At 37.6% G+C, this 23,029-nt stretch overlaps 2 protein-coding genes across 2 annotated transcripts; both read right to left on the bottom strand.

Annotated features, from left to right (window-relative positions):
- Positions 1 to 1,294: 1,294 nt before the first annotated feature.
- On the bottom strand, positions 1,295 to 2,245 carry LOC128108003 (olfactory receptor 11G2-like). The gene has a single exon (XM_052734329.1). The coding sequence runs from the start codon at positions 2,228 to 2,230 to the stop codon at positions 1,295 to 1,297; it is 936 nt and encodes a 311-aa protein (XP_052590289.1). The 5' UTR covers positions 2,231 to 2,245.
- Positions 2,246 to 19,102: 16,857 nt separating this feature from the next.
- On the bottom strand, positions 19,103 to 20,053 carry LOC128108002 (olfactory receptor 11G2-like). Its single transcript, XM_052734328.1, has one exon. The coding sequence runs from the start codon at positions 20,036 to 20,038 to the stop codon at positions 19,103 to 19,105; it is 936 nt and encodes a 311-aa protein (XP_052590288.1). The 5' UTR covers positions 20,039 to 20,053.
- Between the last annotated feature and the right edge of the window lie 2,976 nt (positions 20,054 to 23,029).

The following is a 23,029-nucleotide window of genomic DNA, read 5'->3' as shown; positions in this document are numbered from 1 at the left end:
GAAATACTGTGAATACAGTCCTCATGCATAAAATTCCCAAAAGGAAAATGAAAAAACCAAGCATGGAATTTATTTTGGATTTTATGTGTACTCACCATCAAGAATCTTTGGATATGTTAAAGAGGCACTGAACTTTTAAAATACTGAACAATTTAAATAATATTGGAGTTTTAAAAGTTGGAGTATATGTTATATTATTATATTAATATGATGGCTTAGGGATAAACAAAGGAAATATTTAATAGTAATGTGTTTGCGTGTCAAATTGAAAAGGGATCATATGATTTGACTAGTTTTTGTTAACTTGACATAAATTACAGTCACCTAGGACTAGCCTCAATTAGACTGTCCTATGGGCATGTCTGTGTGACATTTCTTGGTTAATGATTGATATGGAGGGTCAATCCCACTCAAAGTGGCAGGTGCTTCTGGGTTTTGGAAGAAAGCAAGCTGAGCACATCATGGAAAGCAAGCCAGCAAGTACACTCCTTCATGGTCTCTGATTCAGTTCCTGCCTCCAGTTTCCTCCCTTAGGATCCTGTATTGGCTCTCCTCAATGATGGATTATAATCTGTACACCAAGTAATCCTTTTCCTTCCCAAATTGCTTTTAGTCATGGTGTTTACTACAGCAACAGGAAATGTAAGTATCACAGGCATAAATCACCACGTTCTTCTATTTTGTTTTATGAGAAGTGATCTTGTTATATAGCCAAAATCTCTTGAAATTCTGATCCTTCTGTCCCAACTCCCCAGATTCTGGGATTATAGACATGTTCCAATATGCCTGGATCTACATTTTCATTTCAATTGATGCAATAATTGGACATATTTATGAAGTACAGAGTAACATTCAGTATATGAATACAATGCATATTATATCAAGGTAATTTTCATCAGTATCATGTTTATTAAAATGTTTATTATATTTTTTATGTTGGAAACATTCAAAATCAGCCATCTTATGTGAAACAGAATTAGCACGCATCAGACATACATTATTTCAGTATCAAACACAGATGTTGAATAACTATCCCACTGCACCCCTTGTAAAAATTAACCATATTCCATCTTCTTACATTTCCTAATCCTCTTCATTATTTAAGACTTTCTACACATAAATGAGAACATTCAGTATTTGAATTCCCATGACTGACTCTATTTTTTAACACAATGTTCTCCCATTTTATCCATGTTGTGGTAAATTACACAATTTATTCATTCTTGTGGTTGAATAATATTCTACAGTATGTACTTATACAATCAAATGTGTTGTTTGATTAAAATTCTAACTTTCATGTTTTCAAAAGCTTCTTCATTGCATGTTTCATATCTTTGTTCCTCAGACTATATATTACAGGATTAATGAGTGGTGTAAGCACAGAATAAATCAGAGTCACAATCTTCTGCATTCCAGCTGTATGTTCAGAGGTTGGGCTCACATACATGACCATCACTGAGCCATAGAAAAGAGAAACCACAGTCATATGGGGCCCACAAGTGGAGAAGGCCTTTCTTCTTCCTTCTCTTGAAGGAACTTTAAACACTGCTCGCAGGACCAACATATAAGATCCCATGATGAAGAAAAAGGGAACAAAAAGGAGCAGAGACATTATTATTGGCCAGAAAAATTCCATCAGTGGGGCTCTGGAACAGCTGAGGGCCAACAGAGGGCCTGGGTCACAGAGGAAATGGTCTATAATCCTGGATCCACAGAAGGACATCTGGGAGATGATGATGATGGGAATGGGGAACCAGAGGAAACCAAGCACCCAGCAACTGATCACAAGGATGTTACAGAGGCGCCCAGTCATAAGAGCAGGATAGTGTAGAGGTCTGCAGATGGCAAGGTAGCGGTCAAAGGCCATGACTGCCAGGAAAAAGCATTCTGTAGACCCCAAGGAGAAGAAGAAATAGAACTGCAGGAAGCACCCAGAGAAGGAGATGACCTTGGTGTCAGAGAGGAAGTTGGCCAACATGTTGGGAACTGTGGAGGTGACATACCAGATCTCCAGGAAGGAGAAGTTGGCCAGCAGGAGGTACATGGGGGTGTGCAATCTCTGATCCCAGCGCACAGCACAGATGATAGAAGCATTGCCCATGAGGGTGAGGAGGTAGACAATGAAGAAGAACACAAAGAGGAGGATCTGCTCTTCCCTGGAGCAGGGGAATCCCAGGAGGATGAAACCAGTGATGGTGCTGGAGTTACTGGTGCTGCTGAGGGTTTTCATCTGTCTGTGAGCTGTAAAGGTACCAGAAATTGTTGAATATCCTAGAAATAGCTGAGGGAATTTAAGTTTTGCCCAAACAGGAAACAGAATAGTTTGCTCATCATCAACTCAGTATCAAGGAGGGGGAGTCCTTGTCTTCAGTGATGGAGTTCATGTTCCAGTCAATAGCTCTACACTCATCCCCATACTTTTGTCTCTGGTTAAACCCAATGGACCACACAACAAAAATATATCATAGTGGTGGAAGGACTTGTTGATAAGGAGGTTGTTGAAAAGAAAGAGGAATAAAAGAAGGTGGGCCATTGAGTGTGAACAGAACACATTATATACATGTATGGAATTCCAAAATAATAAACTAATAAATATTTTAATATTAAAGTATATATGTGAAATTTTGCATATTACATAAATTTTCAGTGTGTCTTTGATCTTCAGTCTTCTAGATATGGCTAAATTAATAAATGATGATACTTTACAGAACTGCCTGAAGGTTTTGGTTTCCTTAGTGAAAGACAGTCTAATAATTAGCCTGAATTTAATATTTGTCCATTTTGGAAAACAATGGAAATTTCCTCATAAAATAATATGGTGTTCCAAAAGAAATAAAATACAGGAATACAGGACCTACCAATGGTATTACATGGAGACATATAGTATTGTAAGAGGCCTTAAAACCTAATGAAAAGTTTAGAATTGGTTACAGAATTTCCACAGTGAGGTCTTTGGAAAAAAAGAACTATAGAAATAAAAATAATGCAAGGTGATTTCATTGATTGAAAAATACCCCACATCAAAGTCTTCCTCAAATAAACAGGAAAACAATCCTATATGATTCATCTAACCACTTCCTATGCTACAAAATTTCAAGACAAAAAAATCTTAGATTTGTATATCTTATCTTAAACTTGTGTTAATGTCTTCATGTCATATCCACATAAACTTTAAAGAAGTTGAGTGATAATCGTCTTCAATTACATAAACAGTTCAATATCCCAGGAGCTAAAGTCAAAACCAATCTAGCAAAATTTCTACTGACTCTCATTTTGTTACAATTCTTAAATATTTTTATATTTAGATTTTCAAAAAATTATTTGAAATATTTTGAATTTTCTTTGACATGCTCCTAAATGATAAAAATCATGCTAATTTTATTTTCAAATTCATATTTATGTATTTACTTATTGTGTGTATACACATATATGCTTGCATGTGTCTATGTGCTTGACAGCAAGCACATTTACCCATGGAACCATCTTGCCAGCCCTAAATAACCTTATATTTAATAAATCTATGAATGAGGTTATAATGTTCTTTCACTAATCATATTTTTGTCATAAATCTGTGCTTTCTCCTACCTAACCCATTTTAATATTTTAAAAGATTCAAGTTTGTCAGTACCCACTCTTATAATTTGAAATAACTTGAATAAAAGGCTAGTATTTAAATTAACAAAGATGTTTAAAATTTTCCAGAAGAATCTGATTTTAGGGGTACCTCTTTCTTATACCCAAATTCTTAGAGAGAAAACCAAATGAACTTCCTATTAAGAAAAAAGGAAAAATGTTAACTGTGTTCAACCAATTAGATTATTGTTATTAATGATGATTTCTGTGGGTAGGAGTGATAGCTCAGCATCACCTCGACCTCTACCTTCAGGAGGAGATGACACTTCCAGCCTCTGTAGATATCTGCACTCATATGCACATCTCCCAACATACATATAATTAAAAACAACAAAAATGAATTTAAAATCATCTGAGATAAGTGCAGCAGATACAGTTAAAATGAGTAGTGTCAAGGCTCCGAGAAACCCTATGACACACTCAGACTCCTCCCATGTCAAAGGAACTTTGACTCTTAGAAATACTCAAAGGTTTTGTTGACTCTTTTGTGTCCAAATTGCACAAAACCATCTGCATTGACAATGTTCATGGTTTTTCATAACGTGAGAGCCCATATTTCTTGATTACATAAAATTTAATACTTTAATTGCTATTAAAAACTTTCATAATAATAACATTTGCTAGTAAGGGAAAGTGAACAATAATACAAAGTGGCTCCTGTTATAGCCCAATTTCCCTTTCCAATTAGAAAATAATAAATAAGATTTGATTATGTTACAAAAGCCTATGGAATCTTGATTTATGAGTCTAGTTTTTTGTTTCTATCCTTGTTTCATGGGATAAGACAATTTTGTTAACAAAAGTTGTACTGTATTATTATCTGAATTCCTCTGAAATATCCCCAAATGCCTAATAATACCAACATAACACGATACTTAAAATTATCAATAACAAATAAGAATTATAATAACTTAGATATTATTGTAAATCTCCCTTAGAACTGGCCACTCTTCATGAGTTTATAAATATCAGATTAATTTTTTCAGAAGGCAAACTAGAACTAGAGGATAACAAATTATTTCAAACTCTAAACATCCAAGTATTTCACACAGTGCAGATGACTGTAGACAAAGGGGAAATATACGATCTAAGCAAAGAATCTGATTGGTCAGCCAAAACGTCTGTTTTCCCCACTGCTATCTTTACTGCTTCAGGCCATACTATGTTTTGACTATTTTAACTTTAGATATAATATTCCCATTATGTCACACGTAAATGTTATGTCAAGTTCACAGTGTGAAATAAAAGAGAAGGCGGAACTAGATGGAAAAGACTGGTGAATTTGATATAATTGAAGGACTAATTCCTTAGGGGATTTACTATTTCTCTCTCCTAAAGACTGTTTTCCTGTCTTCTCAGCCCCATATTTACCAGACACTAGAAATGAGATTTTCTAATGCTATGTGACAAAAAGTATTAGCTTTCACATGCACATAGCATCTGATAAAATGTATCTGGTAAATAACTCAATTTATGACTTTCTTTAACATACAATCAATAAAAAATCATGTAAGCATTTTCAGAGTATAACATGTCCTTCTGAGTAACCTGCATTTGTGTTTATAGGCTATGAGCATTCATGTAGAGTAGACTATTTCTTATCTGTTTTGAGGTGGGAGTGATGTTTTTGTATTGAAAATATACAGTATGGTGTGTTGTTTAGAGCAGCTCTCTCTCAAAGTGTTTTCTATGGTTAAGCCTTAAAAAAAGTGCCCAGGGAAATAGAAAATTTGTGAAAGCTTTTAATGTTAATAAAATTAGAGGTGAGTTGAAGGAAGAATGTTTTCATTAGAATGCTGTTACTCGATTTTTGTTGGTGTTTAAATACAGAAAGAATCTCCTCTGCTAATATAGTGTTATAAACTGACCAGTTCCTTCTGATCTCAGTCACTTTGTGTTGTGATGTAGGAAATGGGACACAGAAATCAGTATTTCAGGGCTTGTGGAGCTCTGGACAAAAGTAATTTAATATCCTGGGTATTTTTCCCCTTAATGCTAAGTCACAGAAACAAAGTAGAACATTAAGTTTTGCATTTTCCCTAGTTAGCATCCCAGCCAGTACAAACAATAACGTATGTCAGCATATTCCATGGCCTTACTGCCCTGAAAAGGATGTGACCATTGGGGTTTGAGGCCATCCTCTGTGCTGTTTATGTTAGATAAGTTATTCCCTCACACATTGGTTTCCCCATCTGGAAGATGGAGAGTAGCATCTTCCCCATGTAGATTGTTTTGAGAATGATATGAATACTATTTGTCAAGTACCTGACATCTAGTTAGCACTCTCTATTGCACTTACAGAAAATTAAACTCCTAGGAGTGTCCATCTGTGTACTCTAAAAGCTGTGCTGTTTTGGAAGATGAGACTCCAGCATGGATCATGACACTTAAGTAACACAATTAAGGAAGATTATACAAAGTACATATTTACTTCTCTTAATTTCTTCTAATATCAAGTGGATATAATAATGCCTTCCAGAAAGGGTTATTATGAAGTGTGCTGAGAGAGAAAGTGGATAGACAAGGTAGAGGCACTGTGCCTGTATCTGACACATCATAGACACTCTGATAAAGTGAAGTGTGAACTTTTTTCAGGGGCATAGATTCATCAACTCTATTTTACCATTTTCCTTAACTAACCACTATGTTACCTTCTTTCATGAATCAGAAGAGAGACTATCAAGAGAAACATCTTAAACAGCTTCTTCCAGGATTTTCTGAGGGCAGAGGTAGCTGACTTCGTAACACCCAACTTGAAGAGAAAGTGCAAAAATATGTTGTCATGAAGATCAGTGGAGTATCTTCTGTGGGATCCTGGGATTTTAAACAGGGCATGTTCTTTGCTCTTTGAAGATTCTTTTATTCTAGAAAACAGTGTCAGGACACAGCTCTCTACTACTTATTCCCTTGCTCACTCTGTCCTCTGGGCATTGTGTCTTAATTTCCAATTCTTGTTTTCACCCAGGAGTAGAGGAAGTAATTCATTTTGTTTAGTCTTAACCTATTAGATATCTTTAAGAGGCAATTGTTATGTTTACCTTCACTCACCAGATCTGTTCTGGGTACTTGTCATATAATAACTAAGTCTTATATAAGGTGATACTACAGATGTTTATTTGTTGGTCTTGTGACAAGTTGACTTCAGTTGTGGATTATGATGACAGGTCTTCCTCCCTTCTAGGAAGAGGTTAACTGGACAACTAGTGGATGGGTCTTTGAAGTTTCACCAAAAATCTCACATTATGTGGACCATCATAGTGACTTCTCTCTCTTTGCAATCAAAGCTCCTGAATTACAGTACTCCCACTGTAGAATCATGACTTTGTGTGTAATTTACCAGATCCAAGGAAACTCAGGGGGAAACTCATAGGGGACACTATGGTCATTCTGCCTCAAGGTACACAAAACTGCCATTTGGGTTCATTGAGCATCAAGACTTCTTCATCCCTAGTAAAATAATATTTTTCTTTTTCAATATTTTTTCTTTCTTATGTCTTGTGATGGTTTGAATGGCAATACCACCTATAGGTCCATTTTCATTTCACAGGAAGTGGCACTATTAGGAGGTGTGGCTTTTTTGGAGTAGATGTGTCCTAGTTCGGGGAAGTGTGTCACTGGGGGTGGACTTTAAGGTTTCAGAAACTCAAGAAAGGCCCAGTGTCAACCTCTCTTCCTGCTGTTGCTGATTCAGATCCAGATGTTGAGCTCTCATCTACATCTCCAACACTGTGTCTGCTGCATGTCAACATGCTTCCTGGCATTATGGTAATGGAGTAATCCATTTAACTCTAAGTCAGCCCCAACTAAATGTTTTCCTTTATAAGAGTTTCCATGGACAAGGTGTCTCTTCACAGCAATAAAAACCCCAACAAAGACATGTTTCCATTAGTTCTTTGAGAAATTGTGTATGCTGATCATATTCACCACTCTAAGTAACTCCTACCAGATCTATCTACTTTCCTTTGTACTCAACCTTGTGTCCTATTCTTTTAAACCCATCAGGTCCAATCTGTGTTGTCCTTATACTCTTGGATGTTTGGCCTTCCACTTGAAGATGGTTCAGTTACTCTTAAAGGAAACTGATTCTCCCTCTCCTAGCAATTATCAGCTGCCAATAGCTCCTAAGATAGGGGACAGACTTCACTCTCAACTTCTTTTTCCATGCTAGAATTTTGTCCAGCTTGAACACACAGGACTTTTGCATGCTATCACAACCACTGCAAGCTCATACATGCAATTGCCCTGCTGTATCTAGGAAGCATTTTTTTTTTATAGTCATCCATGCCTCTGTCTCTTAATTTTTCTACCCTCACTGTCTCTAATTATTCCCAAGGCTTTGAAGGAGAGGGTGTGATACAGAGTTGCCATTTAGGGAGGAGAATTCCACAGTCTATTATTTTCTGCATCTCCCCCAGTTGTGGATCTAAGTGTTAATAACCAACTACTGAAAAAGGTAGCTTCTCTGATATGGGCTGAGAAATGCACTAATCTGTGGGTATAACAATAAGTTATTAGCAATCAGTTTAATATCATATCCATTTAGCAGAATGATAGTAGGAATGATAGAATTCTCCTATAGGACTTAGAATCTCACTAAATACAGGTTCTTGGCTTGATAACCATGTTAGTATGTGTTTTGCCTTGTGGAGCAGGTCTTAACTATAACAAGAAAGTGTAGCATGAATCTTAACAGTTCTTATTAATAAGATCAAACCTGAGGCCAGTTATTGGGGTCAATGCTGGTAGATCAGAGAGACAGAACAAGCCATAGCTATCTCACCTTGCCAGTTCCTCAGCTGGTCCTGTTTCCTCAGACTGGAAGCTTCTGTGTCCTCATCCCAATGGCTCTCATCTGAACTGCTGCTAGAAGCCTGAATGCTTAACCAGCCAAAATGCTTAACCAGGCCAAATGCTTACAGTTTCTGGTCCTCACACCTTATAAACCTTTCTGCTTTCTACCACCACTCCCTGGGATTAAAGGCTGCTTTCTGGGATTAAAGGCGTGAGTCACCATGCCTGGCTGTTTCCAATGCGGCCTTGAACTCACAGAGATCCAGAGGGATTTCTGTCTCTGGAATGCTAGGATTAAAGGCGTGTGCTAACATTTTCTAGCCTAAGTATCTTGTGGCTTTTCTGTTCTCTGACCCCAGATAAGTTTATTAAGGTACACAATATCTTGGGGAACACAATACCACCACAAGAAAGTGGTTGGTTATTCCCAAGACTTTGTGCCACTATTGCATCTGTGATCAAGTCTTGCCAGACTGGTCATTATTGTACCTCAGAGACATCACAGCTGTGTAAGACTGATGATTTGTTTCTCTTCTGGTAGCATGATTAGCACCTACCTGTATAATGAAAGCTAGCCATTAGGAATGAAGTTTCTAGGTCAGTTCCATCTTGATTTCTCCATGTTCTCTGACTCAAATATGTGGTGTCTCTAGCAATAGGGTCTTACCATCATGGTCTGGTGGATAAATAAAAGCAATGTCTTTATCCTTTAATGTTGAGGTGTATATGGGACCACTCTGTCCAGCAACTCCAAAAGAAGTAACCTATTCCTGGCACTATGCTTTTTATTTGTTAATCTGTTGTGTATAGAAGGCATTTTGTCATTCCATAATAGGGTGACACCATTTTAGCTCGTTTTATAAATGTAAATGTACATATTTTAGGAAGATTTTATACTTGTAGGTTTCCAAATGGCTGCTTTAAAAAGGTCTTTTATAGCCGGGCGGTGGTGGCGCACGCCTTTAATCCCAGCACTCGGGAGGCAGAGCCAGGCGGATCTCTGTGAGTTCGAGGCCAGCCTGGGCTACCAAGTGAGTTCCAGGACAGGCGCAAAGCTACACAGAGAAACCCTGTCTCGAAAAACCAAAAAAAAAAAAAAAAAAAAAGGTCTTTTATAAATAGAGGCTTTTCTCTGTCCTGCCTCATCTCATAGCCATTTTCAAATAATCACTCAGGGATTTATATTAATTATAAATTTTTGGCCAATGGCTCAGGCTTATTAATAATCAATTCTTACATTTAAACTAATTCATATTTTTTAGTTGCATTCTACCACATGGTTTGTGGCTTGTTACCTCATTTTCTATATGTTTTGCTTCCTTGGTGGCTGGCTAGCCTCTGCCCTGACTCTGCCCTTCTTCATCTTCAGTTTGATTGTACTGCCTAACTTTACTCTGCCTAGCTATTGGCCAAAATGGCTTTATTTATCAACTAATGAGAGCAATACATATTCACAGTATATAGAAACAGCAACCCACAGCATTTCCCCCATTTTGTCTAAGCAAAAGGGAAAGTTTTAACTTCAACATTGTAAAATTACATATAACAAAACAGTTATCAATAAGATTTACAGTTGCCATATCTTGTGTCACAAAGGTAAAAGACCTTATTAATAGAAAACCTGGAGCCAGTTATTGGGGAGAACACTGAGATCAGAGGAATAGAACAAGTCAACCTCATCTCACCAACTCCTCAGCCTCCAGAGAGCCACTTCCTGTATACTCACGCCTATATCCCTTCTGTCTCACTTCCTCTCTCCACCCAGCTACATCACTTCTTCTTTCTGCCCAGCTTTGTCACTTCCTGTCTGTCTCCAGACCTTTATGGTTAACTAGTGTTGGAATTTAAGGGCATGTGCCACCATGCCTGGCTCTGTTCCCAATGTGGCCTTGAACTCACAGAGATCTGGATGAATCTCTGCCTCCTGAATCCTAGGATTAAAAGTATGTGCTACCATTGTCTGACTTCTATGTTTAATAAGGTGGCTGGTTTTTTCCTCTGATCTCCAAGTAAGCTTTATATATTAGAACACAAATAAAATATCACCACAATATCTAGTCAATTTGTATTTGGCAAAGAAAGAAAATATTCTATCATCTATCCTATTTTTGAGAATCTAAGGTTTCATATCTAAATTACCTTTTATCATAACTAAGGAAAACTATAACTATCTATTCTTCACATCCATCAAAGAACCCAGAAGGATATAATATTACCTGAGTAAACAGGAAGTGCATTGCAAGCAACTTCCCAAACTCTAGTGTGACGAGACATCTGGCTGCTTGGACAGTCACCCAAAGTTCTTCTGTAATGTTGGCTCATCCATCTTAAGCCTACAGGCCTAGGGTATATGACAGACTTTTTCAGTGAAACAGGAAATTTGAAGGACTGCCCCACCTATATTGGTAAAGCTCATCATTTGCTTTTCTCTATGTCCTGCAGAATGTGTAGCAGTTACTTCTATGAAGAAGGAACCCTGAAGGACCATCCCACCTTGTGTTGGGAAAGTTTAGTGGTTATTTCATATGTATCCTGCATGTCCAGTTTATACAACATAGTGTGTCAAGCAGTCCAGGCAAGAACAGTTTCTTGTCCAAATGACTGACTAGCTTTGCCACATTGAAAGAAAACTCCATGAAGAGTTTCTTTGATGACCATCATCCTCTTTGAAGTAATTGGTGTTAACAGGAGCAGACATGTCTCACTGTCAAGAAAAGTCTAAATTCTTAACACATTTTAAATGCCATATGCTGTAGGTCTTTGAAGTGTTTGAAGATTAACTACCTAATTGAACTATAACTTTGTATACCTAGAAAACATAACTAATATGGGTATAAGTTTGACTTTTATAGATGACTATTAATCTGCATTTTAAAATTATACATTACATTTTGGACAGCTGCATAAACATAATACCTTAAACAAGAGTAAAGCTATGCATACAATATAACAAATTGACTTTAAATTTGTATCAATAAATTAAAATCCATATCAATGTAAACTATTTTGAGATTATCAGATTATTTTGGATTAAAGTAGATTTAATAATCTATGCTCAATCATACCACAAAGACACATGCTCCACTATGTTTATAGCAGTATTATTTGTAATAGCCAGAACCTGGTAACAACCTAGATGCCCCTCAACCGAAATATGGATATGAAAATGTGGTACATATATACAATGGAGTACTACTTGGCAGAAAAAAAACAATGATATTATAAAATTTGAGGCAAATGGATGGTACTAGAAAATATCACCATCAGTGAGGTAACCCAGACTTAGAAGGACAAGCATGGTATGTACTCACTCATAAGTGGATACTAGATGTAAAGTTGAAGATAACCAGACTGCAACCCACAGCTCAAGAGAAGCTAGCTAACGAGGAAGACTCTAAGAGGGACACATAGATCACTCATCGAAAGAGAAATAGATGAGATCTACATGAGCAAACTGGGGTTGAGGGAGATAATGGAAGGCAACAGATGGGGGGTGAGAACATAAGGGAACAGGAGGTTCCAGCTGTAACAGGGACAGATTGGGAGAGCAAGAAAAGAGATACCATGATAAATGAAGACATCATGGGAACAAGGAGAAACAGGGTTCTAGGGAAGTTCCCAGGAATTCACAAGGATGACCCCACCTTAGACTACTAGCAATAGTTGAGAGGGTGCCTGAACTGACCTACTCCGGCAATTAGATTAGTGAATACCCTAAACGTTATCATAGAGCCTTCATCCAGTAACTGATGGAAGCAGATGTAGAGATCCAAGGCCAGGCACCAGGTCAAGCTCCAGCAGTCCAATCAATGAGAGAGAGGAGGGATTCTATGAGCAAGGGGCATTAAGATCATGATGGGAAAACATGGAGAGATGGCCAGCCAAACTAGTGGAAACTCATCAACTGTGGACCAATAGCTGTGGAGCCCCCATGCAACTGGACTAGGCCCTCTGGATAGTTGAGAGAGTTGTTTAGCTTGAACTGTTTAACGGTCCCCCAGGCAGTGGGATAGGACCATCCCTGATACATGAGAGGGCTTTTGGGAGCCCAGTGCTATGGTGGGACACCTTACACAGCCTTGGTGCAGCGGGGAGGGACTTGGACCTGCCTCAACTGAATGTTCCGGGCTCTGCTGACTCCCCATGGGAGACCTTGACCTGGAGGAGATGGGAATGAGGAGTAGGTTGGGGAAGAAGGCTAGGGGGTTGGGAGGAGGGGGGAGAGGGAGATCTATTGTTGGTATGTAAAATGAATAGAAAATTTCTTAATAATAAAAATTTAAAAATCTATAAAACAAATCACTTAAAAAGAGAAACAAAAACAGCATTTTCGCCGGGCGGTGGTGGCGCACGCCTTTAATCCCAGCACTCGGGAGGCAGAGCCAGGCGGATCTCTGTGAGTTCGAGGCCAGCCTGGGCTACCAAGTGAGTTCCAGGACAGGCACAAAGCTACACAGAGAAACCCTGTCTCGAAAAAACAAAAACAAAAACAAAAACAAAAAAAAAAAAAAAAAAAAAAAAACCAGCATTTTCAAACTCCTTTTATGAAGATAGTATTTCTCTAATATCAAGATCAGGTAAAGGTACAATAAACCAACAAAACTATGGGGTGGTAAGCATAAATACAAAAATAATTAAATAAATTACTAACAAACTGAATCCAGGTATATATAGAAAAAGATCACCCATACAATGAAGTTGGCTTTATCCTAGAGATGCAGGGATTTTTCAACATATGTAACTCAATAAATAGGCTTAAAAACAAACCAACAAAAAATAAGATGATCATCTCAACAGATGCAGAAAAGGCCTTTGACAGTATCCAACAAGGCTTCTTGATAAAATTCCAAGAGTGTATGGGACTGGAGGGAACATAACTCAACATAATAAAGACTATCTATGACAAATCCTGCTGGGAGCCATCCCAGGTGGTGGATGGGTCCTGCAGAGAGGAGTCAGCGGGGGAAGGAAGTGAGCCAGGCCATGGTGGTCAGGAAAATCTTGCAGCCTGACTGACTAGCAGCCAGAGTGTTTCTTTATTTATACAGAATTTAGTTAGTAGGGATATATTCATGATTTTCCAAAACATAGATCATGGGAAAAACTATATGGCCCCAATATATATAGTCATGTCAAATTCATATTTCATAAACAGGTAGAAACCTGCAATTGAAATAAGCACCATCAACAAATGGGTGTTGGGATTACTGGACATTCGTCCACAGGAGAGTAAACTTAGATCCACATCTATCACCCTGCACAAAGATAAATTCCAAATGGATCAAATATGTCATTGGTTACCTTCCACAACCTGACAGTCTCTATTGCTGAAGACACCACTTACTTAGGTCACTGAACATGGAGAAATTGAGCTAGTTCCCAATAGAAGTTTCACCCTGACTGACTAGCTGGCATTCATAGTGCTGAAATATCATTTGCATGCTATTAGATGAGAAAAGTCATCACTGATATCACCCAACTACAAACTCTGAAATCTACAAAAGCAACCTGCCTGTGAGATACACAGGTGAAATAGTGACATAAAGTTAAGGGAGAAACAAACCACATTTTCATTGGATTTAATGTCCACTCCATAAAATGAAACCCATACCTGACACTGTTAAAGTGGCCAAGAACCTAAGACAGGATAGGTCATGGGCCTAGGGGAAAACCTACTGCTATTATTCTGCTAAAGGAACATAGCAATAAGTTGACTCCCAATGACATATTGCTGTACACATAGAACAGATCAGAACATTGCTTAACCTTCATCAGAGAACCATCTTCATGCAGTAGACAGTAATTAACACAGGACCCATAACTGGGCCAAGCCTAGAGACTGAGAGACTTAGGAGAACTAAGCCCTAAATGGGATGTATTTATCAGACCTCTCCCCTCAAGACAGGGGGATCTGGGCAAAAAGAAGAGGTCAAAAGATTGCAGGAGCCAGTGGTGGTGGAAAATTCCAAGTAAATAGTGTTTTTCAGACATAGCAGGGCTGATACAAGTAAGAACTCGTAGAGACTGTGATAGCCTGCAGAAAACTGTGCAAGTTGAAATCGAACAAAACCCTAGCACAGAGAAGGAGAAGTGGACACAAAATCCCACCCATAACCAAGAAGCTATTTGCAATAGATATCTTCTAGGAAAGAGAATATCAATTTTCTCAAACTGAGTGTCATTGGATATATAAACCACTCCCCAATAAGGGCCCCGTGTCCAGGAGCCAACAAAAAAATGAGACTCCATGGTTTTGTTTCTTTGTGTGTGTGTGGGTGTGGGTGTGGGTGTGGGTGTGCCTTTACTTTTCTTTCTTTCTTTATTATTATTTTTTTTACTTTTTGAGAGGAGGGGTAAGCATGTAAAGTTCAGTGGGTGTTAAGATGAAAAGGATCTGGAAGGAGTTTGTGAGGGAAGGAATATGATCAAAATATATTGTACAATTTTTTGAAAGATAAAAACCTCAATGTGAAACCAAAGCTGCTAGAAGACAACAGGCAGTATCCTGCAAGATATAGGAGCAGAAAAGGACTCTCTGAATAGAAATCTATTTGATCAAGAATCAAAACTAACAATTGACCCATGGGACCTCATAAAAGTAAAAAGCTTTTGTATAGCAAAAGAAATAATAAGTGTAATGAACACACAACTGTACATCTGATAAAGGATACATAGATATCCAGAATATACAAAAACCTTACAGGGTCTAGAGAACAAAGAACTCCATTAAAAAATGGTCTTTTGTCTGAGCAGAGAGTTCTGAAAAGACAGAAATGGCTAAGAAATATCTCAAAAAACATTCAACATTGTAAGCAATCATGGGAATCCAAATTACAACTACTATGAGATTTCATCTCATTATAGTCAGAAAATCTAAGATCAAGAAAACAACTGACAGCAAATGCAACTGCTTGTGCAGAAAAGGGAAACGCAAATTTGCTGTTTATGGGACTGCAAATTGATTGCAGCCACTCTGGCAATCAGTGTGGAGAACTCTCAAAAGGCTATACTGTCCCTTCACATATGCCCTAAGAACTTAACATTTTACTCTACAGATACTGGGGCAACCATGACCGTTCTACTCTACTCAACTAGCTACTGTATTAGTTACTATTCTATAGCCCTTATAATGCATCATGTCCAAGGCAACATATAGAAGGAAGAGTATATTCTGGCTTACAGTTTCAGAGAGATATTAGTTCATCATGGTGGAAAGGCATGAAAACAAGCATCAGGCTGTTTTCAAAAACAAGTTGCTGAGAGCTCACATCTTCAAACTGTAGCATGAATTTTAAAAGGTCTTATTAATAAAAATAAACCTGGAGCTGGGTATTGGGGTGAATGCTGGAAGATCAGAGAAGCAGAACAAGCCACAACCACCTCATCTTGTCAGTTCCTCAGCTGATCCTGTTTCCTCAGACTAGAAGCTCCTGAGTCCTCATCCAAATGGATCTCAGCTGAACTGCTGCTCAAAAGCTTAAAAGCTTAACTAAGGCTAGTTCCTGGTCCTCACAACTTAGATACCTTTCTGCTTCCTGTCATCACTTCCTGAGATTAAAGGCATGAATCACTATGTCTGGCTGTTTCTAGTGTGGCTTTGAACTCAGAGATCCAGATGGATCTCTGCCTTCAGAATGCTAGGATTAAAGGTGTGAGTGCCACCATTTTCTAGCCTCTGTATCTAGTGGCTTCTCTGTTCTGATACCCGATAAGTTTATTAGGGTGCACAATATTTTGGGGGAACACTATATCACCACATCAAACTGTGAACAAAAGCAGCAAGAATAAACTGGATATAGGTGAGGCTTTTAAATCTCAAAGCACATCTCCAAGTGACCTACATTTTCTAGCAAGGTTGTGCTATGTAAAACTGCTCAAACAGTGTCACCAACTGGGACCCATGTGTTCAAACGTCCAAGACTATGGGAGACATTTCTCATTCAAACCTCTATATCTAGGAGAGGAAAACAACATAAGCATCTTTCAACTGATGAATAGAAAATGAAAATACAGTGCATATACACAGTGGAATCTTATTCAGCTGCAAAAAAAGGAAATCATGAAATTTAGAGATTAATCGAAGATTAATGGATGGAACCAAATTTAATTTCACTGAGTGAGGCAGCTTAGACACAGAAAGACAAGTGTCACATGTTCTCTCTTTTTCAGTGATCCTGACTCTGAATTTTCAGATGTGATTATACAACCTGGATTAAAAGAGAGTGGGGGAGGATCTCCAGAAAGTAAGATAGCAGAACATAGGTGCTATGATGGGAGAAGTGGAGAAAATGGGACAGGGACTTTGTCTCAGGAGGTGAGAGGGATGATAATGCTGAAGGAGGTAGGGGAAGAAGGGATAAAGAACACTGAGGATGATTGAAAAAGCTGCAGGGAAACACCCCACCCTTAAGACACAGGAGTTAGATGACTCAAGCTGGAACTGACCTACAAGCCTCCTCCCTGAGGACTAGCTCTCCTAGTATTGGAAGGTGCTGTGCAAGCTGCCAAGGGAGAAAAACAATCAGTAGTCTTATCAAGTTGTAGGGTCTATGAAACCCAACAACGGCTATGGCAAGGTATCCCCAAATATGTAATAGCATCCCTTATGTCTTCAGGTTAACCAGTAGTCCCCTAATTGGATTTTAGGCCTTTTAAATAGAAGGAAACTCATGTCTGGTACTATGAACCTAGACAACCCCCATGACTGGTGAGGCTATGTATCCTAGAAGAAAATTTAATATTGCCATTTTCTTAAACCAGTATGATTCCCAACTGCATTCTAAATACCTAGCCTTGTATACAGATAAACATCACTCTCACCCCTCATCAAAAAAACTTCTTTTTGTAGTAGATGGAGCCCCTCTACTACACCTGGTCAAAATTCATAGAACCCCTGACCACAGGGTACCCACCTCCAAAGATATTTCCACATCATAACCCTTGCATCTAAAGCTTAGGGAACATCGAGGAAGTGGTAGCCTAAAGATGGTAAAAGCTAGAGGACTAACATCTGCAACAAGTGCCTTTCATATATGACAGAAAGTTTCATCCATGAAATTTTAACAAGACACACACAATGAGAACACCAGTTAATCTCAGTGTGATGGGGGAGATGTCACAGAGTTTCACCCCTAGAGGAAGAGCCATAGGAAATGAATGGCTGCTAAGAGAGGGAGAATTATTCTTCTCCAGGGACAAACTCCATGACACATTATCCAACCTTAACTGATCATGCTTAAACACATATACACATGAACAACATTAAATCACTCATCAGGCATTAATACACGTGTGTGTGTGTGTGTGTGTGTGTGTGTGTGTGTGTGTGTGTGTGTGTGTGTAGTCATGGATTTGTGAGGGATTGGAGGCTTAAGAAGAGTTACAAATGGGAGAGGGTAGGATGGAAATACTGTGAATACAATCCTGCATAAAATTCCCAAAGGAAAATGAAAAAACAAGCATGGAATTTATTTTGGATTTTATGTGGACCCACAATCAAGAATCTTTGGATATGTTAAAGAGGCACTGAACTTTTAAAATATTGAAAAATTTAAAATAATATTGGAGTTTTAAAAGTTGGAGTACATGTTTTATTATTATATTAATATGATGGCTTAGGGATAAACAAAGGAAATATTATTTAATAGTAATGTGTTTGTGTGTCAAGCTGACAAGGGATCATATGTATTGGCTAGTTTTTGTTAACTTGACATAAATTACAGTCACCTAGGATTAGCCTCAATCAGACTGTCTATGGGTATGTCTGTGTGACATTTCTTGGTTAATGATTAATATGGAGGGTCAATCCCACTCAAAGTGGCAGGTGCTTCTGGGTTTTGGAAGAAAGCAAGCTGAGCACATCATGGAAAGCAAGCCAGCAAGTACACTCCTTCATGGTCTCTGATTCAGTTCCTGCCTCCAGTTTCCTCCCTAGGATCCTGTATTGGTTCTCCTCAATGATGGATTATAATCTGTACACCAAGTAATCCTTTTCCTTCCTAAATTGCTTTTAGTCATGGTGTTTACTACAGCAACAAGAAATGTAAGTATCACAGGCATAAATCACCATGTTCTTCTATTTTGTTTTATGAAACATGATCTTGTTATGTAGCCAAAATCTTTTGAAATTCTGATCCTTCTGTCCCAACTCACAGATTCTGGGATTATAGACATGTTCCAATATGCCTGGATCTACATTTTCATTTTAATTGATGCAATAATTGTACATGTTTGTGAAGTACAGGGTAACATTCAGCATATGAATACAATGCATATTATATCAAGGTAATTTTCATCAGTATCATGTTTATTAAAATGTTTATTGTATTTTTTATGTTGGGAACCTCAGCCAATCTATATGAAACAGAATTAACATGTGTCAAACATATCTTATTCCAATATCAAACACAGATATTGAATAACTATCCCACTGCACCCCTTGTAAACATTAACCATATTCCATCTTTTTACACTTCCTAATCCTCTTCATTATTTAAGACTTTCTACACATAAATGAGAACATTCAGTGTTTCACTGACTTTATTTTACTTAACACAATATTATCCCATTTTATCCTTGTTGCTATAAATTATGCTATTATATCATTCTTGTGGTTGAATAATATTCTACATTATATACCTACACAATCAAATGTGTAGTTTGATTAAAATTCTAACTTTCATGTTTTCAAAAGCTTCTTCATTGCACGTATCATATCTTTGTTCCTTAGACTGTATATTACAGGATTAATGAGTGGAGTAACCACAGAATAAATCAGAGTCACAGTCTTCTGCATTCCAGCTGAATGTTCAGAGGTTGGGCTCACATACATGACCATCACTGATACATAGAAAAGAGAAACCACAGTTATATGGGGTCCACAAGTGGAGAAGGCCTTTCTTCTTCCTTCTCTTGAAGGAACTTTAAACACTGCTCGCAGGACCAACATATAAGATCCCATGATGAAGAAAAAAGGAACAAAAAGGAGCAGAGACATTATTATTGGCCAGAAAAATTCCATCAGTGGGGCTCTGGAACAGCTGAGGGCCAACAGAGGGCCTGGGTCACAGAGGAAATGGTCTATAATCCTGGATCCACAGAAGGACATCTGGGAGATGATGATGATGGGGACAGGGAACCAGAGGAAACCAAGCACCCAGCAACTGATCACAAGGATGTTACAGAGGTGCCCAGTCATAAGAGCAGGATAGTGTAGAGGCCTGCAGATGGCAAGGTAGCGGTCAAAGGCCATAATTGCCAGGAAAAAGCATTCTGTAGACCCCAGGGAGAAGAAGAAATAGAACTGCAGGAAGCACCCAGAGAAGGAGATGACCTTGGTGTCAGAGAGGAAGTTGGCCAGCATGTTGGGAACTGTGGAGGTGACATACCAGATCTCCAGGAAGGAGAAGTTGGCCAGCAGGAGGTACATGGGGGTGTGCAATCTCTGATCCCAGCGCACAGCACAGATGATAGAAGCATTGCCCATGAGGGTGAGGAGGTAGACAATGAAGAAGAACACAAAGAGGAGGATCTGCTCTTCCCTGGAGCAGGGGAATCCCAGGAGGATGAAGCCAGTGATGGTGCTGGAGTTACTGGTGCTGCTGAGGGTTTTCATCTGTCTGTGAGCTGTAAAGGTACCAGAAATTGTTGAATATCCTAGAAATAGCTGAAGGAATTCAAGTTTTGCCCAAACAGGAAACAGAATAGTTTGCTCATCATCAACTCGGTATCAAGGAGGGGAAGTCCTTGTCTTCAGTAATGGAGTTCATGTTCCAGTCAATAGCTCTATACTCATCCCCACACTGGTGGCTCTGGTTAAACCCAGTGGACCACACAACAAAAATATATCATAGTGGTGGAAGGACTTGTTGATAAGAAGGAGGTTGTTGAAAAGAAAGAGGAATAAAAGAAGGTGGGCCATTGCGTGTGAACAGAACACATTATATACATGTATGGAATTCCAAAATAATAAACTAATAAATATTTTAATATTAAAGTATATATGTGAAATTTTGCATATTATACAAAATTTCAGTGTGTCTTTGATCTTCAGTCTTCTAGATTTATGGTTAAATCAATAAATGATGATACTTTTCAGAACTGCCTGAAGGTTTTGGTTTCCTCAGCTAAAGACAGTCTAATAATTAGCCTGAATCTAAGATCTGTCCATTTTGGAAAACAATGGAAATTTCCTCATAAAATAATATGGTGTTCCAAAAAAATAAAATACAGGAATACAGGACCTACCAATGGTATTACACAGAGACATACAGTATTGTAAGAGGCCTTAAAACCTAATGAAAAGTTTAGAATTGGTTACAGAATTTCCACAGTGAGGTCTTGGGAGAAAAAGAACTATAGAAATAAAAATAATACAAGGTGATTTCATTGATTGAAAAATACCCCACATCAAAGTCTTCCTCAAATAAACAGGAAAACAATCCTATATGGTTCATCTAACCACTTCCTATGCCACAAAATTTCAAGACAAAATAATCTTAGATTTGTATTTCTTATCCTAAACATGTGTTAATGTCTTCATATCATAGCCACATAAACTTCAGAAAAGGTAGGTGATAATCATCTTCAATTACATCAACAGTTCAATATCCCAAGGTGCTTAAGTCAAAACCACTCTAGCAACATTTCTACTGACTCTGATTTTGTTACAATTTTTAAATACTTTTATATTTAGTGTTTCAAAAAATTGTTTGAAATATTTTGAATTTTCTTTGACATGCTCCTAAATGATAAAGATCATGCTAATTTTGTTTTTAAATTTACATTAATGGATTTACTTATTGTGTGTGTACACATATGTGCTTGCATGGGTATATGTGCTTGACAGCAAGCACATTTACCCATGGAACCATCTTGCCAGCCCTATATAACCTTATATTTAATAAATCTACAAATGAGGTTATAATGTTCTTTCACTAATCATGTTTTTGTCATAGTTTCGTGCTTTCTCCTACGTAATCCACTTTAATATTTTAAAAGATTCAGGTTTGTCACTACCCACTCTTATTATTTGAAATAACTTGAATAAAAGGCTAGTATTTAAATTAACAAAGATGTTTAAAATTTTCCAGAAGAATCTGATTTTAGGGGTACCTCTTTCTTATACCCAAATTCTTAGAGAGAAAACCAAATGAACTTCCTATTAAGAAAAAAGGAAAAATGTTAACTGTGTTCAACCAATTAGATTATTGTTATAAATGATGATTTCTGTGGGTAGGAGAGATGACTCAGCATCACCTCGACCTCTACCTTCAGGAGGAGATGACACTTCCAGCCTCTGTAGATATCTGCACTCATATGCACATCTCCCAACATACATATAATTAAAAACAACAAAAATGAATTTAAAATCGTCTGAGATAAATGCAGCAGATACAGTTAAAATGAGTAGTGTCAAGGCTCCGAGAAACCCTATGACACACTCAGACTTCTCCCATCTCAGAGGAACTTTGACTCTTAGAAATACTCAAAGGTTTTGTTGACTCTTTTGTGTCCAAATTGCACAAAACCATCTCCATTGTCTATGTTCTTGGTTTTTCATAATGTGAGAGCCCATATTTCTTGATTACATAAAATTTAATACTTTAATTGCTATTAAAAACTTTCATAATAATAACATTTGCTAGTAAGGGAAAGTGAACAATCATACAAAGTGACTCCTGTTATAGCCCAATTTCCCTTTCCAATTAGACAATAATAAATAAGATTTGATTATGTTACAAAAGCCTATGGAATCTTGATTTATGAGTCTAGTTTTTTGTTTCTATCCTTGTTTCATGGGATAAGACAACTTGGTTAACAAGTGTTTTAAAGTTGTAGTGTATTATTATCAGAATTCCTCTGAAATATCCCCAAATGCCTAATAATACTGACATAACATGATGCTTAAAATTATCAATAGCAAATGAGAATTATAATAACTTAGATATTATTGTAAATCTCCCTTAGAACTGATCACTCTTCATGAGTTTATAAATATCGGATTAATTTTTTCAGAAGGCAAACTAGCACTAGAGGATAACAAATTATTTCAAACTCTAAACATCCAAGTATTTCACACAGTGCAGATGACTGTAGACAAAGGGGAAATATACGATCTAAGCAAAGAATCTGATTGGTCAGCCAAAACGTCTGTTTCCCCCACTGCTATCTTTACTTCTTCAGGCCATACTATGTTTTGACTATTTTAACTTTAGATATAATATTCCCATTATGTCACAGGTAAATGTTATGTCAAGTTCACAGTGTGGGATAAAAGTGAAGTCGAAACCAGATGGAAAAGGCTGGTGAATTTGATATAATTGGAGGACTAATTCCTTAGGGGATTTACTATTTCTCTCTCCTAAAGACTGTTTTCCTGTCTTCTCAGCCCCATATTTACCAGACACTAGAAATGAGATTTTCTAATGCTATGTGACAAAAAGTATTAGCTTTCACATACACATAGTATCTTATAAAATGTGTTTGGTAAATAACTCAATTTATGACTTTCTTTAAGATGCAATCAATAAAAAATCATGTAAGCATTTTCAGAGTATAACATGTCCTGAGTAACCTGCATTTGTGTTTATAGGCTATGAGCATT

This window comes from Peromyscus californicus, unplaced genomic scaffold (genome assembly GCF_007827085.1).
Source record: "Peromyscus californicus insignis strain IS unplaced genomic scaffold, ASM782708v3 Scaffold_12__1_contigs__length_115047231, whole genome shotgun sequence".
Classification (NCBI taxonomy): Eukaryota; Metazoa; Chordata; class Mammalia; order Rodentia; family Cricetidae; genus Peromyscus; species Peromyscus californicus.
The sequence above is the reverse complement of the archived record's forward strand: the minus strand, read 5'-3'. Positions and strand labels throughout refer to the sequence as shown.